Here is a 13,431-nt window from a genome sequence, read left to right on the forward strand (position 1 = left end):
GGACTGGAAGGAAAGGGTGGGGGGTTAAAGCAAGGACACTGAAAAGGGCTTGTGGTATGAGACAAGGAAGCAATCAGATTTTATGATGTAAGGAATTCGTGGAAGGTTAGGAAGCTGAGACAGAAAAAAACTCTTCCCAGGGATAAGAGAAGTGATATCTTGACTCCTGTTTGCATGTGCACACAAAGGAGCATAGGCACTTCTCACACAAATACATCTATGGAGAAGGACAGACTAATAACTGAGTGTTTTGTAAGATAAGTAAATGTGGATATAAAGAGGAATCCCAAATACCTTCTGTAGTTTCAACCATTAATAATGGTAAAATGTTAGAAGATGCAATTTATGGTGAACGTCACTTGTCATTTGCAAATTTAACTGTCTTAATACCCTTTCCCCTATATATGGTGTGATCAAAAAACATTGTGAATTTTAAATTTAAAATATTGACTATGTAGCAGACCCACCCTAGAGGAGCAGCACTCACGTTTAGGTGAGCAAGGAGACCTGTGCCAGAAGAGCAACCCCCCCACACACACACACCTGAGAGCAGACCTGTGCCAGAGGCGCAGTGTCTGACCCTACATGAGGAAGCACACCTGCTCCAGAGGAGTGGCTCTCACCAGCAGGGGAGCAAGCAGACCTGTATTGGTCAAGCAGCACCCCTCCCTGGGGGAGCATGTCAGAAGGAATCAGGAGGCAAGGAATAACCAACCAATCTGATCCTGGACAGCACGACACCAGAGAGAGAAGGGAACCACCAGATCTTATGACAAAGGACATTCAATCTAACAGCCCACACGAACCCCTGGCCTGTGGCCTATATCCGGCAGAGACAAGTGGGCTGAAAACTAGTATGGAGATTCCTCACAAAACTGAAACTAGAAATTCTACTTGATCCAGCTATTCCCCTTCCAAATATCTTTGCAAAAGAGTTAAAGACATTACAGTGATCCATGCAGACCTATGTATATAGCAACACAATTCATAATAGCTAAACATTGGAAGCAGCCCATATGTCCGTCAACAGAAGAATAGGTAAATTAAATGTGGTTTTTAAACATGATTGAGTACTAGTCTACCATAAGGAATGATAAACTTGAGTCATTTGTAAAAAAAAATTAAAGTATCTTGAGACCATAATGTTCAGTGAAATAAATCAGACACATAAGCTTAAATATCACATGGATTTTTTTTTTGTATGAGAAACCCAAAGTATAAATAAAGAGCAAAATAAAGATAGATGATAGGAAGAAGGAGGGATAAATCTTTCTAAACAGGGAAAAGATCAAAAGGTGGAGAAGGGTGGGGGGTGGGAGGAGAGGGAAAGGGGATGATAAAAAGGAAGTGTAAGATGTGTTATGTACCTGTACCAATTGCTCCCCAGGTATGTAAACTTTATGCACTACCAACATGTACTAATAAAAATAAATAATAAACCAAAGGCAAATACAAACCTTGAGACCCTTTCTGGAAACAGCAGGCTGATGTGGGTGAGAGAAGAGAGATGGAAAGAAAAAAACTAACCAAAGGCTCAGGTTGTGAAGATGCTTATTTTTTCTGCTATTTTGTGGATGGAAAAGTTTTCTGGTGTCCTCTTGTGTTATTGTCTCTAATTTATTACTTCCGGAAACATATGATTTAATTTCTATTTATTATAATAGTAAAACAAAAAACAAAAAGCCAAAAGTAACAAGAACGTCAAAAGTGTCTCCATATCACCTCCAGATGTTGTCATATTCCCATTTTCCCCCCCTGTGATTCTCTTGCTTTGCTTCGTTTTGTTCCTTAGTTTGGCAAATGCAAGACTAAGGCATGAAGCACCACCCTCAACCCCGTCCTCCAGGTGTTTCTTAAGCATCCGCATATTGGGGAAGACCTGGTAGCAGCCCATTCACCTAAAGCCACTGTACAGGTCCTCCAGCACTGAATCCTGGGCCAGATTCTCAGGTGGCTTCTCAGCCTCTTCCCTTTCCTCTTGGCCTTCCGTGTGCAGGCCATTTTCACTGTCAGTTAGGACATCTCTTAGGCACACAGAAGAGAGGCTGGCTTTTGAAGGGATCTTCTCAGGAAAGGTAATTTTTGCTATTCTTGTCATCTTTGCAGGGGGCTCCAAGTCATCTTCTGTATCCCCCAAGGAAGCCGTACCCCTTTTCATTGGGACAGGCTTATAGTAAACATTCAGGACTTTTTTCTTTTTAGTAGATGTTGCAGACTGTAAGGGGTTATTGGCCAAGGAGGGAGGTAAATGAGAATGTGCCATGGAGGAGAAATTCTCCTTCTCCATCAAATCTTGATTTAAAAGCCTCTTGCGGGATCCAGGACCTGGAACATATTGAGGTAGTATGTTGGTATTTGGAAAAGAAAGCTTCAAAAATAATGAGATAAGATGGCCATGAAAATGTCCTGGGGTGGGGTCATAGTTTGTGTGTGGTTTGTGTCATGTAATGTACATGCTTTGTAATCCTGTGTGGAAAATGAGTTGTGTAAGGCAACTACTATAAATTATATATGTACATACACACGTATATAGACATGTGCAGGTATGTGTGTATACATACATATACAGAGTCTGCCAAAAAAGTATACACACTTCAGGAAAAGAAAAATAGTATGTTTTTCAAGTACCCAAATATGGGGCACCATAGAGGATGTTGTAGATTGCAGGAAATCCACTACATTGTCAGCTCTTAGGGAAGAAATTGAAAACAAATATGTAGCAATCTCAATGACCAAGGTCACCCAAGCAGCAGTTCACCGCTAATGGGCTCAACTTTGAGCACCTCTTGTAATTGTAGTGGCCAAAGATAACTTGCATTAATCTCATTATATCTCAATAAATGCAGTATTTACTTATACAAGTTTTTCTTTTCCTGAAGTGTGTATACATTTTGGGGGCAGAATCTGTATATGTATGTATACATACATATATTCTGGTATACCTTTGCTGACTGTCTGGTACTGGCAAAAGCAGATAGTGATATGTGTGTGTGTGTGTGTGTGTGTGTGTGTGTCTGATACTGTGTGAGATAGCACATGTGATTTCATTGTGAATATTGGTAGATGGTGTGACAGTAGCCTTACATGTTGGAGGAAGTGTTTATGACCTCAGCACATGCAGCTCTGTGAAGGGCTGAAGGCGTGGTGAAGAAGTGACTTTTGTGTGAGAACATATGCGTATTAGAAGGGCACAAGAGTTTTCTAGTATTTTGTCTACTAGTAGCATTATGAAATTAAAACAGGTTATCCATGTGAGGTAATAGATTATCTGTGTGAGGTGATATGAAGTTATTTACAGGATTAAGGTGTAAAATGGTGGGTGAGTCTGAGAATGACTTCTGGAATGTGGGCATAAGGCTGTACCTATGTAACGCTGATACTGGGAAAATAGGGAGAGGAGATAGTTATGAGAAAGATAAAAAGGTGAAATGGTCTGTACTTAGTAGAAAGGAGTGTGACATGTGAGTGTGAGCTGAGTTTATACACTGATCTGAGGGGGAAGACTCTGATCATCCCACCTCCTGCACATCACATAGGCCACTGCCTCACCCACAGTGGCCCCAGTGTTCACATGAAAATGTGTGCTGAGCAACTCTGTCCTCCTCTAGAAGGCAGATTTCCTATCTGCCCCTCCCCAGAGGAGTCAGTGTTCATCCCTCTTCCCTGAAGACCTTTCGTGTATGTAAAGGAAGTGAATGGGGTTGGGAGGCTGCTCAGCTGCACCTCTTGTCCAAGCTCAGGTCACCTTTGCATCTGCCTTACCATCCTCGTCCATAGGAATGCACTCGCTTGAAGAAGAGCTGCACAGCGAATGTTCTGAGACTGAGCAATTCTCTCCTGCATCCAGATTTGAACTTGGGACCATCTCATGAGTCTCAGCGGTATCCTCTGGAGAGTCGTGCAATTCTGAAGTGGAAGCAAACAGCAGCAACAAAAATATCGATACATAGCATAGTCTGGGTCTGTGTGATTTTGAAACATACATTGAGTAGATAGTTTGTTTCTGCCATCGTTAGCACCCATGGTAATTCCTCACACAAAATTAAAGAGAACTTATAAAAATGATGTATGTGGTGGGTATCACTGGGATTGGGTATCTTCTATATATTTTTAGAGATGTATACAGCATATTGGGAACTCAAATATGTTTAAAATATGATATACGTTCACTAGTGGTTAGATATTATTATTACTGTTGCGATTTTTATTGGCTCAATTTCCTGGTAATAAATTGTGCCAGTGAAGGCTGTGGAGTACAAGTTTCATGAGGAATTGTGAATGTTGACTCATTTATTTTGGTGAATGTAGAGTCATATACATGGAAGGGTTGATGTGAATATGAATAAAAGATGGACCTGCATGCAAAGATACAAATTGTTAGATGGTTCTCTAGGAACTGGGCGTGGCACAGGTAAGCATTCAAATGAAGACTTTATAGACTTGATCCCAATTCATCTTTCAGAAATGTGGTTCCACATTTCTATTGGATCTTTAACCTTCTGATATAGGCGGTAGAACGTGGCAAACTGACTAGAGAAGTGGGAGGGACCTGTAAATTACAAGACTCCAGGGCAGTGCCAGATGATTCTCTGGACCCCATATGTAGAACTTCCTATGAGCTCCACAAGATATGGACATCATGAGGAAGACCAGAAACCGGGAGGAGCTTGCTATCTTTACTCTTCACAGTAGCCCACCCTGGGTTTCCCAAACCCAGGGTGTATTTTTAATTTTTGCTCTTTTTATCTTTTCTTTTTTTGGCTCAAGTTTGCTCTACAGAGCTCGTTTTTCCCTTACCCCTTCACCCTTCATTTTTCAAATAAACTTTTGGGAGATAGAAAAATGAACGTGGTGAGTTTTGGAAACAGAACCTGGGCAGTTTTGGAGAAAAGTGGTCATTTATTCAGGGTCTGCTCCACCTCTGTTCCACCTCAGACCTTTGAGAATGAACTTGTCTGTCAAATGGGAGCAGAGTAATCAAGAGATTATACCTGAAATAGCTGATTCCATTCTGCTCACCCTCTGCTATTCTCCAAAGCCATCTTGTCCAGCGTCCTCTCCCAGGAATACTTAGTGCGTCTTGAACAGTGATGTCTTACTTGGGCAGGAACTGCTGCACTTCAGTCCTCTGTGTTTCTACAGGGATCCTGCCCTCAAGGTGCCTTATGCCCCTCGAACTTGGTACTGTTTCATATTGCTTGCCGCCTTCTACATATTTCATACTTTGTCTACATCTTACTTCCTAGAGATTCTTAATCTCCAACAAAAGATTTGGTAAATTTTTGTGTTTGAAGAAATTAAATATTCACGATCTTCTTGTGTCCCTGTTCCTGTTCATAATGCCCAGCAAAGTATAATCAATGAATAAATTTTTTCTCCATGTAATGGAATATAGGGAGTAATGACAGTATACACTGTAATCATATGCCACATGGATAACATTCATACATACAAGGATGAGCAAAAATGATCCAGACAAAAAGTATATATTTCGCACTTCTGTTTACACAAATTTATCTCCTGACTGGCTCCTGGATTCTAAGGTCATCTAGAAGTCAGAGTAATTATTACTATTTGCATGGTAGGGTCAAAAAGTGAAAGTATTGAATTCATGTGCATGTGAAAGATTGTAAGAAAATGAGAAAAATAAGTAGCAATGCAGATGGGTTTGTGTAGGAACACGTGTGAATATTGGCTAGGACGATAAGTGGATGTGCTGTGTTCTTGGACTGGCTATCTTTTTAATGTGTTTTAAGTAAGATCTTTTGAGGATCCTATTATTCTGGGCTTCTTCTTTCCTGACAGTCTACCATGCTTTTCCCTAGTTCCTACTGACATAGTGTTCCTATGTGACTCTGATCGTGCTCTTATCCTCCCGGGCACTCTCCTACTATTTCCTGAGCAGAGCCCAGTCCTCCAATGATCCTGGGCTTCCTGAAGTCCTCTCATGTGTTTTCCCTTTGACATCTATTGCTTCCACTGCTGATTATTTCCAGTTTCTTTCTGGCTGAGTACCCTTGTATCAACTAATGTTCAGAGCTATTCAGCTCAATTCTGAGATATTCCTAGACCCTAGCTGCCCTTCTGTACTCCCCTTCCATACCTGCATCCAAGAATTTGTCTTCATAGGAGAAGTCCCCTGAGGTTGAGGAAGAACTATCCGCCACTTTGTGGCCTTGAGTATGGGCCAGTACCTTGGCTCTACCCTGCAGAACATCTTGTAAATCCAACTTTCCTGAGAAATGAAATAAAAAAGATACAGTTCTAGTTTGGTGTTTATGTGTATCTATTGTAAAACATATCATGAGTCTACTATTTACATGTTCACTGAATACACTTTACCTCCATCCTCATGGGTAAACAATACGGCTCCTATTAGTAAAATTTTAAATGTAGAGCAGTATTTATTTTGTCGGTACTTGCTACAGATCATTACATTTGCACAAAGTTTCATTGGTGCAGAAACTGCTTGCTTCCACCTTTCAAGTTGGACAGACCACTGTATTCTAGTTATTGAGCTACTTTGTAGTTAGCTTTGATCTTGTGATTGTATTTCCTACCAAAGAAAATGAAAAGTGACAAATGCCACTTCTGTGGCCATAGACGCCTCTGTCTCTCTCCATGTACTCTGCTTTTCCAGTCGACTAGGATGTTGATAGCCCTGGGTCTCTGTGAAAGATGTGTTAATGATGACAGTATTTTTCTCATCCCATGAATTAGTTCATTGAGGGCAGTTGTCCTGTTGACCTGCTCATCAACATGCTAGCAGTTGATTCTATGTGTAGTAGTTATTAGAGCTTGGAATCTTCTAGTTGAAGTCAGGTTGTGAGGTGTTTTTGAGAGGCAAATAATCAGACTTGGTATACAGTAAGTGGACAGTTATGTTAGATGATAGTATTTATCATGCCTTGGTTTATTTTTTTTTGTATTTTGTGTGTGTGAGTAAGTATGGGTATGTGCTTTGCATATTTCATGGCTTACACGTGACATGTTTGAATATATACTGATGTAACTGAAAGTGAAATAAAGACAAGAACACTCTTCCGGCCCCTTTGTACAAAGGACCAACAGAAAATAAAGAAATCTGAAAATCTATTGAAGTATCTATCAGACTGTTCTCAAAAATGTGAACCACTCTTTGGAATGTTGGGTGTGGCTCCAATCTGTCCCCTCCCACCACTGAATGAGGGTCCTCCCTCATAATAGCTATTTGTTTACTGTCAATCTCCAAGGTAACATAACTGTTAGTTTCTAATTTTTCCATAAATAGCCAAGTACTATCTCTTATTTCGTAATTCATGGTTAAATGGTACACGCATGTTTGTGTGCATGTGTATTTCTTACATTTCACAAAGAAGTCCTGGAAAGAATGGCTATTATTAAGGAATGAACCAACAACAAATGTTGGTAGGGCTGTGGGGAAAAAGGAACCCTTTTCCTCTGTTAGTGAGCATGTAGACTGGCAACCACTGTGGAAATCAGTGTGGAGATTCCTCAAAAAACTAGGATTAGAAAAACAAAACAAAACAAAACTAGGATTAGAGGTCTCATTTGACCTCATTTGATACCCTTTCTGGGTATCTTTGCAAAAGAACTAAAAGCATCATACCACAGCCATATATATGCGCACCTATGTTTGTAGCGCTATAGTTTGTAACACCTAAATTTTGGAAACAACCAAAATGCCCATCAACTGATGAATGAATAAAAAGATGTGGTGTTTTTATATAATGGGATACTACTCAGCCATAAAGCAGGTTAAACTCAAAACATTTCTAGGTAAATGGATGCACCTTGAGAGCATACTCTTAAGTGAAATGGACACAAAGGTATAAATATCACATTGTCTCTCTAGTGTGAGAAATTGAAAGTGTAAGTAAGGACCAAAATGTATTATAAATATTGTGAAATAGGAAGAAATTGTACAAAAGAGGAACTAGTGAGGTGGAAGGAGGAAAGGAAGAAAGGGAAAAGAAAAAATATGAGAAAAAAAGATAAAATGGTAATAAAGCTTTGTAAGTAAGGAGGGGAAGAAGGGTTGAAGGCAAGGGAGGGGAATGGGAAAAAAAATCAAGATATATTATGTACAGGTACAAATTTCCTATGATGAATATGCTCATTATGTATACCTACACTGTACCAGTAAAATTAATTTTAAAGTTCTGGAGACATATCTTCATAGTCTGAAACAAAACTAGCTTTTTACTCCTGAGTAAATAATAATTTGTGACTTTATAGTCATTTTTGTACACCATTTCAACTTATTTTAAAAAATGTTTTCTTCAGTTCTGTGAACCAGTTTCTTCATCAAAAGGGAAAAAGTACGGTGAAAACTTAAATTTCATTTACTTTCCCAGTGCCCTTAGGAAGAAGTCAAATGGCAGAAAACACATTTTTTAAAGAAAAAAAATAGTCTGGATGAAGGATGAGAGTGACCCAGAGTGATTGAATTGGCAGCCCCAAGCCTAAGGCACAGTGACAAGACCTGGATCATCTGAACCTTCACTTTACTCTCAGACTACATGAGCCTTTGTGAAGGCATACATATCTCTCTCCTTCCCTGTTTCGGTCACTTCTTTTCTTCATCTTTCTCTCCTCTGCTCCTCCACCACAAACTAGAAGTCCACTCTTTTCCCTGCTTTTAGAAAGCAATTCCTGGTTCCCTGTTCCTCGAGAATATGCTAATACATACCTCTTGTACCCCTTTTCACAGGTCGTTTTAAGAGTTTCTTCTTCTGGTGTTTTTTCTTCTCTTTATGTTTCATGGTTCAACTCTTTGCAGAATTGCTGATATCAAGTAAGAGTCTGAGACTGTTCTCAGAGAATTATTAGTAAAGATAAGAAATTAAATGTATATACCCCCCCCAAAAGCAAATAAGACACTATCTGTTCACCAGATCACTGTCCTTCGTAACACTCAGTATGATACCCTGGTTGGTTTGATACCAGTTATCACTAAGGCGGCCTCCGCAGGGATCTATGACCTATTGATGACATCCATGGTGTTCCAGGACCCTACCGGTATTCACAGCACTGCAGGATTGCTTAATCTATTGCCTGCGTTCATCTGTCACTGGCTTGAACTTTCATACCCAAAGTGTAATAGATGATATTGATTAAACAAAGGAAATCCTTTGATGTGTTTAGGGATACTGTACTTCTGAATCTTCCCAACCCCAAGGATATGGCAGGACCAGAGAGGCTTAGGCTTAGAACCATGCTTCTATCGTGGAAATTAGTAAATATTACATCATAGTATTACTATTGAAGTTATTTGGAAATACACGTCAGATACATATCATAATAGAGGTGCATATTTGAGAGTACCTCATAAATCCAAACAGTTCCAGCACTTACTAAATTTCTCCTGCTACTGTGTACATTCTCAGGTGTCTTCCCAATCCAACCTGTCTCCTTTGCCACTCTTCTTCATCACTTCCCTGATAGCTGGGAGAGACTCAGTTTTGACTACACCAAACCTGGTCTTCATCAGGAATTCTGTTCTTGTGGCTGACAGTCTCATTTTCCATGATTCTGTGCCAGTCCCCAGTCTGTCTTTTGGAACATCTGTGTCCTGTAGAGTTTGAACTCTGAGAAAGGTTTATTTTACGTCCCATTGTGTGTAGAACATACCGAATCTTTTAAGGTCAGACTGTTTCCTCTCTAGTAATTACCATGAGACCCAGGCAGTGGCTTATCCTCCTTCAGCCTCCTTTATCCTATCAGTTCTCTCTGTGGTTGTTATCACTTTCCGGGGGCAGAAGGTTCTAGGTTTCAGAAGCTGCCTGCAATCCTCATCATTTCTTCACTTTCTTCAAGTGACTCTAGGGCCAGGGATTTAGCTCAATAGTGCCACCGCCTGTCTTGAAAGTGCAAGGTCCTGAGTTCAATCCTGGTGCCAAAAAAAAGAAGTATGACTCTAATCTCTGCTTACACTGTCACATCTCCAGTCTGTCACCCAGATAATCCAGGATAATCTTTCCACTTAACACATTCTTCAGTTAATCCCATCTTCAGAGTCCCTTCAGCTATACAAAGTAGCATATCCATAGGTTCCACTTATTCCATGAAGTCAGATTCAGGAGCACAGGTGTACATTAAGGTATTAAAATTTGTATACCATAAGATTTTGGCTGCTATAAGGTCACTCAGGCTAATGTAATCTTAAATGTCTAAGATTTTAGATGTCAGAAGTTTCAAAACGAGTTTTTCTAAGCCACCAACCACAACCTTGAATTAGCTGTGTGACTCTTTATGACTCAGGCAGATCATGAAGGCCAAAGGGTTAAGGGGGTCCCGAGGTGAGCAGGGTCAGCAGGGGTCTAACAAGGCATCATATAGGAATGAGAGGTGGAGGGGAGGAAGACAGAGGGATGGGGTAGGTAAAAGAGCTAATGCTTTTTTTTTTTTGGTGCCGGGGATCAAACTTGGGTCCTTGTGCTTTTGAGGCAGGCGGTAGAACCACTGAGCTAGATCCCTGGCCGTGCTAATGCATTTTTAATGTGTGTGGTTTTTGTGTTTTCTTCTCAACCAGATCAAACTTGGACATAGATCAGAAGCTAAAGATGGTAAGTATTCATATAACTTGACAAAACGGGAAATGTTTTTTTCTCACTAAAGAAATGAGCAAAGTACTAGTAAGAGTTAAAAAAGGTTCTAGATAGTTATTGCAGTGTCCCAGAAGAGTAAAGACAGAGTGGAGACATTTGATAATTTTTACATTCACATCACCTAAGTTAAATGGAAGGCACCAAGGTTGTTAGTGGCCTGTCTTACTGATCTCATTACTATTTTAAGTATTAAATGTCCTTGATTTTTCTCTTTCTGAGCTTCTAATTGCTTTGAGAGTTTAGGGTACATGTTTATGGAAGTACACAAAATTCACTATGGAATGGACATGTAGGGGAAAGATTTCTTTTCCATATCCTTTTTAGAGTGCTAAGTCCTGTTTAATCATCACAACATAGTTCTTATGAAAACAGTCCGTCACCTATGTAAGTGCCAGCACCAGATTTCATTTTGAATTGTCTCTGGTATTAGAAAAAATACTGTCTTCTCAGTGGTTCACTGTTAGCAGAAGTAAGGTGTTCCTGATGTTTGTAGGGTAAGAGAAGAGAACTTGTTCACTTATCTGTATATTCTTAGTCTAATGGTTTTCAGATGTGATCTGCTGTTGAGAATGAACTTTTCTTTTATTGGTACCAGGGATCGAACTCAGGACATTGAGCTTTTGAGGCAGGCATGGCATGGTGCCACTGAGCTAAATCCCAGGCCCAATAATGAACCTTTTAAGACCATGTACCAGGGGCTGGGGATTTAGCTCAGTAGTTCTGCCCGCTGCCTCGCAAGCGCAAGGACCTGAGTTAGATCTCTGGTACCAAAAACAAAAAAACCCCGTGTAAAAAACAAAAACAAAAAACCCCGTGTACTGTAGTCTGTGTTAAGCTACTTTAAAAATAAAGCAGTGTGTAAAAAAGAAACAGATTTATCGTGCAAATTGTCAGAATTGCCCTAATTTTTCTGTGGAATGTTTGTTGCTATTTCCTGAAGTGACTGACCTTTCCTAAAAAATTTATTTGTAAGTATGTTTGAGATTTCAGAATTATTGTTTACTTTTTGCTTTGCCTTTTTACGTAGGTATAAATAGAACAGCCTTAAGAGAGATAAAATTATTACAGGAGCTAAGTCATCCAAATATAATTGGTGTGAGTATGATCCAAATCGTTTGATGTTTGGGATCCTGCCTTTTTGAACACGGTAGGTGTTGATTGAAGCCTCAGGAAGGTGAATTGTTCCAGGTGAGCCTTGCAGAAGAAGATGAAAAGCTGATCAGGTGGAAGTATTTTCTATCCGAATTATTCCTGCAGCCAGTGTCTTTAAAACTATATAACTAAGCTGGGCAGAATACTGCACGCCTGTAATCCTGGTACAAATAATTTTGAATCCCACAGAGCTCTAGCATGGTGGCCAAGAGTGTCAGCCTGCAGTCAGAGCCCTTATGTTTGCCTGTGGGACCTTGAGTAAGCTCTTTCTCAGCTCTGTACCACGGCCTCTACTTCCTAAGGTTGTCAGGAGGCTAGCTAGTAGAAAACACAGAAAGAGTCTGGAATAGTGTGCATGGAGAATGTACTTCTTCATTGTATGGTTGCTGCTGCTACTTAGAATTTTCTGGGGTTTTTTTCTTTTTTAAGTTTGAAAGAGCTCACTGTGTTGCTCAGGCTGGCTTTGAACTCTTGGGTTTAAGTGATCCTCCTGTTTCAGTGTCCTGAGTAGCTAAGACTACAGGTTCACGCTACTGAACCTGAGGAGACTTCTCTTAAGTAGTGTGCTTGGGAAATTTTTTTGAATTGGAGACTGAGGTGAAGTTTTAAATTAATTTACTTCTTAGTTATAACTCCCCAAATTTAGGGGAACTTAAATATTTAGTGATTTTAAAAAATAGTTTAATATTTTTGTGCCTCAAAATGCTAATTTCTTTACCAGTGTCCAAAAAAAGACAAAAGTCAAATTTAGTAAAATGATTTCACCTTTCGAGGAAATTGCCAATAGTTCAAATGTTTAAATTTTTGTAAATTACATTAGTTATGTCATACCAACAGTGTTAAGTAGAAAATCACATTTTAACTTTTTAAAAACTTTTGTTTTGTAGCTCCTTGATGCTTTTGGACATAAATCTAATATTAGCCTTGTCTTTGATTTCATGGAAACTGATTTAGAGGTAAGATTAAGATTCTTAGGGCCGGGGATTTAGCTCGGTTCCACCACCTGCCTTGCAAGCTCAAGGACCCGAGTTCAATCCCCGGTACCAAAAAAAAAAAAAAAAAAAGATTCTTAGAGAAATTTTTTCTCCAGTTTATCAAAGGAAATCGTAAATGTTTTTTTCTCTTAGAAGATAGTGTTATGTATGTAAGATACTAGAATTTTTAGAAGTGCTTAATTTTGTTTAAATCTGAATGGACTGTGAAGTCAGATAGATCTGAGTTTTTTACTTGTGATCATTTACTTGTATTTCCAGTGCTCAATACTGTATATAGAGACTTCTCCTTCATTAGCATTTCTGTTTACCAAGTTCCCTATAGGTATGACATCATTTTTAGAGAAAATGAAGATCAGACTTGTCAGAATTTTGAACTTTTTTCTTCACCACATTTTTTTTTTTTGAGCTTTTTTTTTTTCTTTTCTTTTTTTTTGGGGGGGGGGGCCCAGTACCAGGGATCGAACTCAGATCCTTGCACTTGCGCAGCAGGTGGTGAAACCACTGAGCTAAATCCCCGGCCCTTTTGAGCTTTTTTCTATACTGTATTACCATAGATTAGTCCCATCCTCTTGAAAGTCAGTTTCTTTTTAAAAATATAAAGTCTTATGCTTTTTATTAATATTAATTGAATCTAGAAAAAACTGGCCACCAAAGGATATAGAGTGCACTGCTAA

At 39.4% G+C, this 13,431-nt stretch overlaps 2 protein-coding genes across 7 annotated transcripts in view; one reads left to right on the forward strand and one right to left on the reverse strand.

Moving 5' to 3' along the window:
• Cdk7 (cyclin dependent kinase 7) overlaps window positions 1-13,431 on the forward strand; it is a 67,602-nt gene that overhangs the window by 17,960 nt on the left and 36,211 nt on the right. For all 6 annotated transcript variants that reach the window (XM_087189488.1, XM_087189487.1, XM_087189489.1 and 3 more), the window contains exons 3-5: window positions 10,535-10,568; window positions 11,638-11,705; window positions 12,650-12,718. In XM_087189488.1, the coding sequence (XP_087045614.1) occupies window positions 10,535-10,568; window positions 11,638-11,705; window positions 12,650-12,718 (171 nt within the window). The remainder of the gene's footprint in view (window positions 1-10,534; window positions 10,569-11,637; window positions 11,706-12,649; window positions 12,719-13,431) is intronic.
• On the reverse strand, window positions 1,354-10,355 carry LOC147824454 (uncharacterized). Its single transcript, XM_087189490.1, has 4 exons — window positions 8,693-10,355; window positions 6,104-6,235; window positions 3,763-3,906; window positions 1,354-2,325 (listed from the first exon to the last, which is right to left on the reverse strand). The coding sequence occupies exons 1-4, from the start codon at window positions 8,763-8,765 to the stop codon at window positions 1,895-1,897; spliced, it is 780 nt and encodes a 259-aa protein (XP_087045616.1). The 5' UTR covers window positions 8,766-10,355; the 3' UTR covers window positions 1,354-1,894.

Source organism: Heterocephalus glaber, unplaced genomic scaffold (assembly GCF_053883595.1).
Source record: "Heterocephalus glaber isolate CG9 unplaced genomic scaffold, H.glaber_assembly_v1.0 deba00001542, whole genome shotgun sequence".
In the NCBI taxonomy this organism is placed as follows: domain Eukaryota; kingdom Metazoa; phylum Chordata; class Mammalia; order Rodentia; family Bathyergidae; genus Heterocephalus; species Heterocephalus glaber.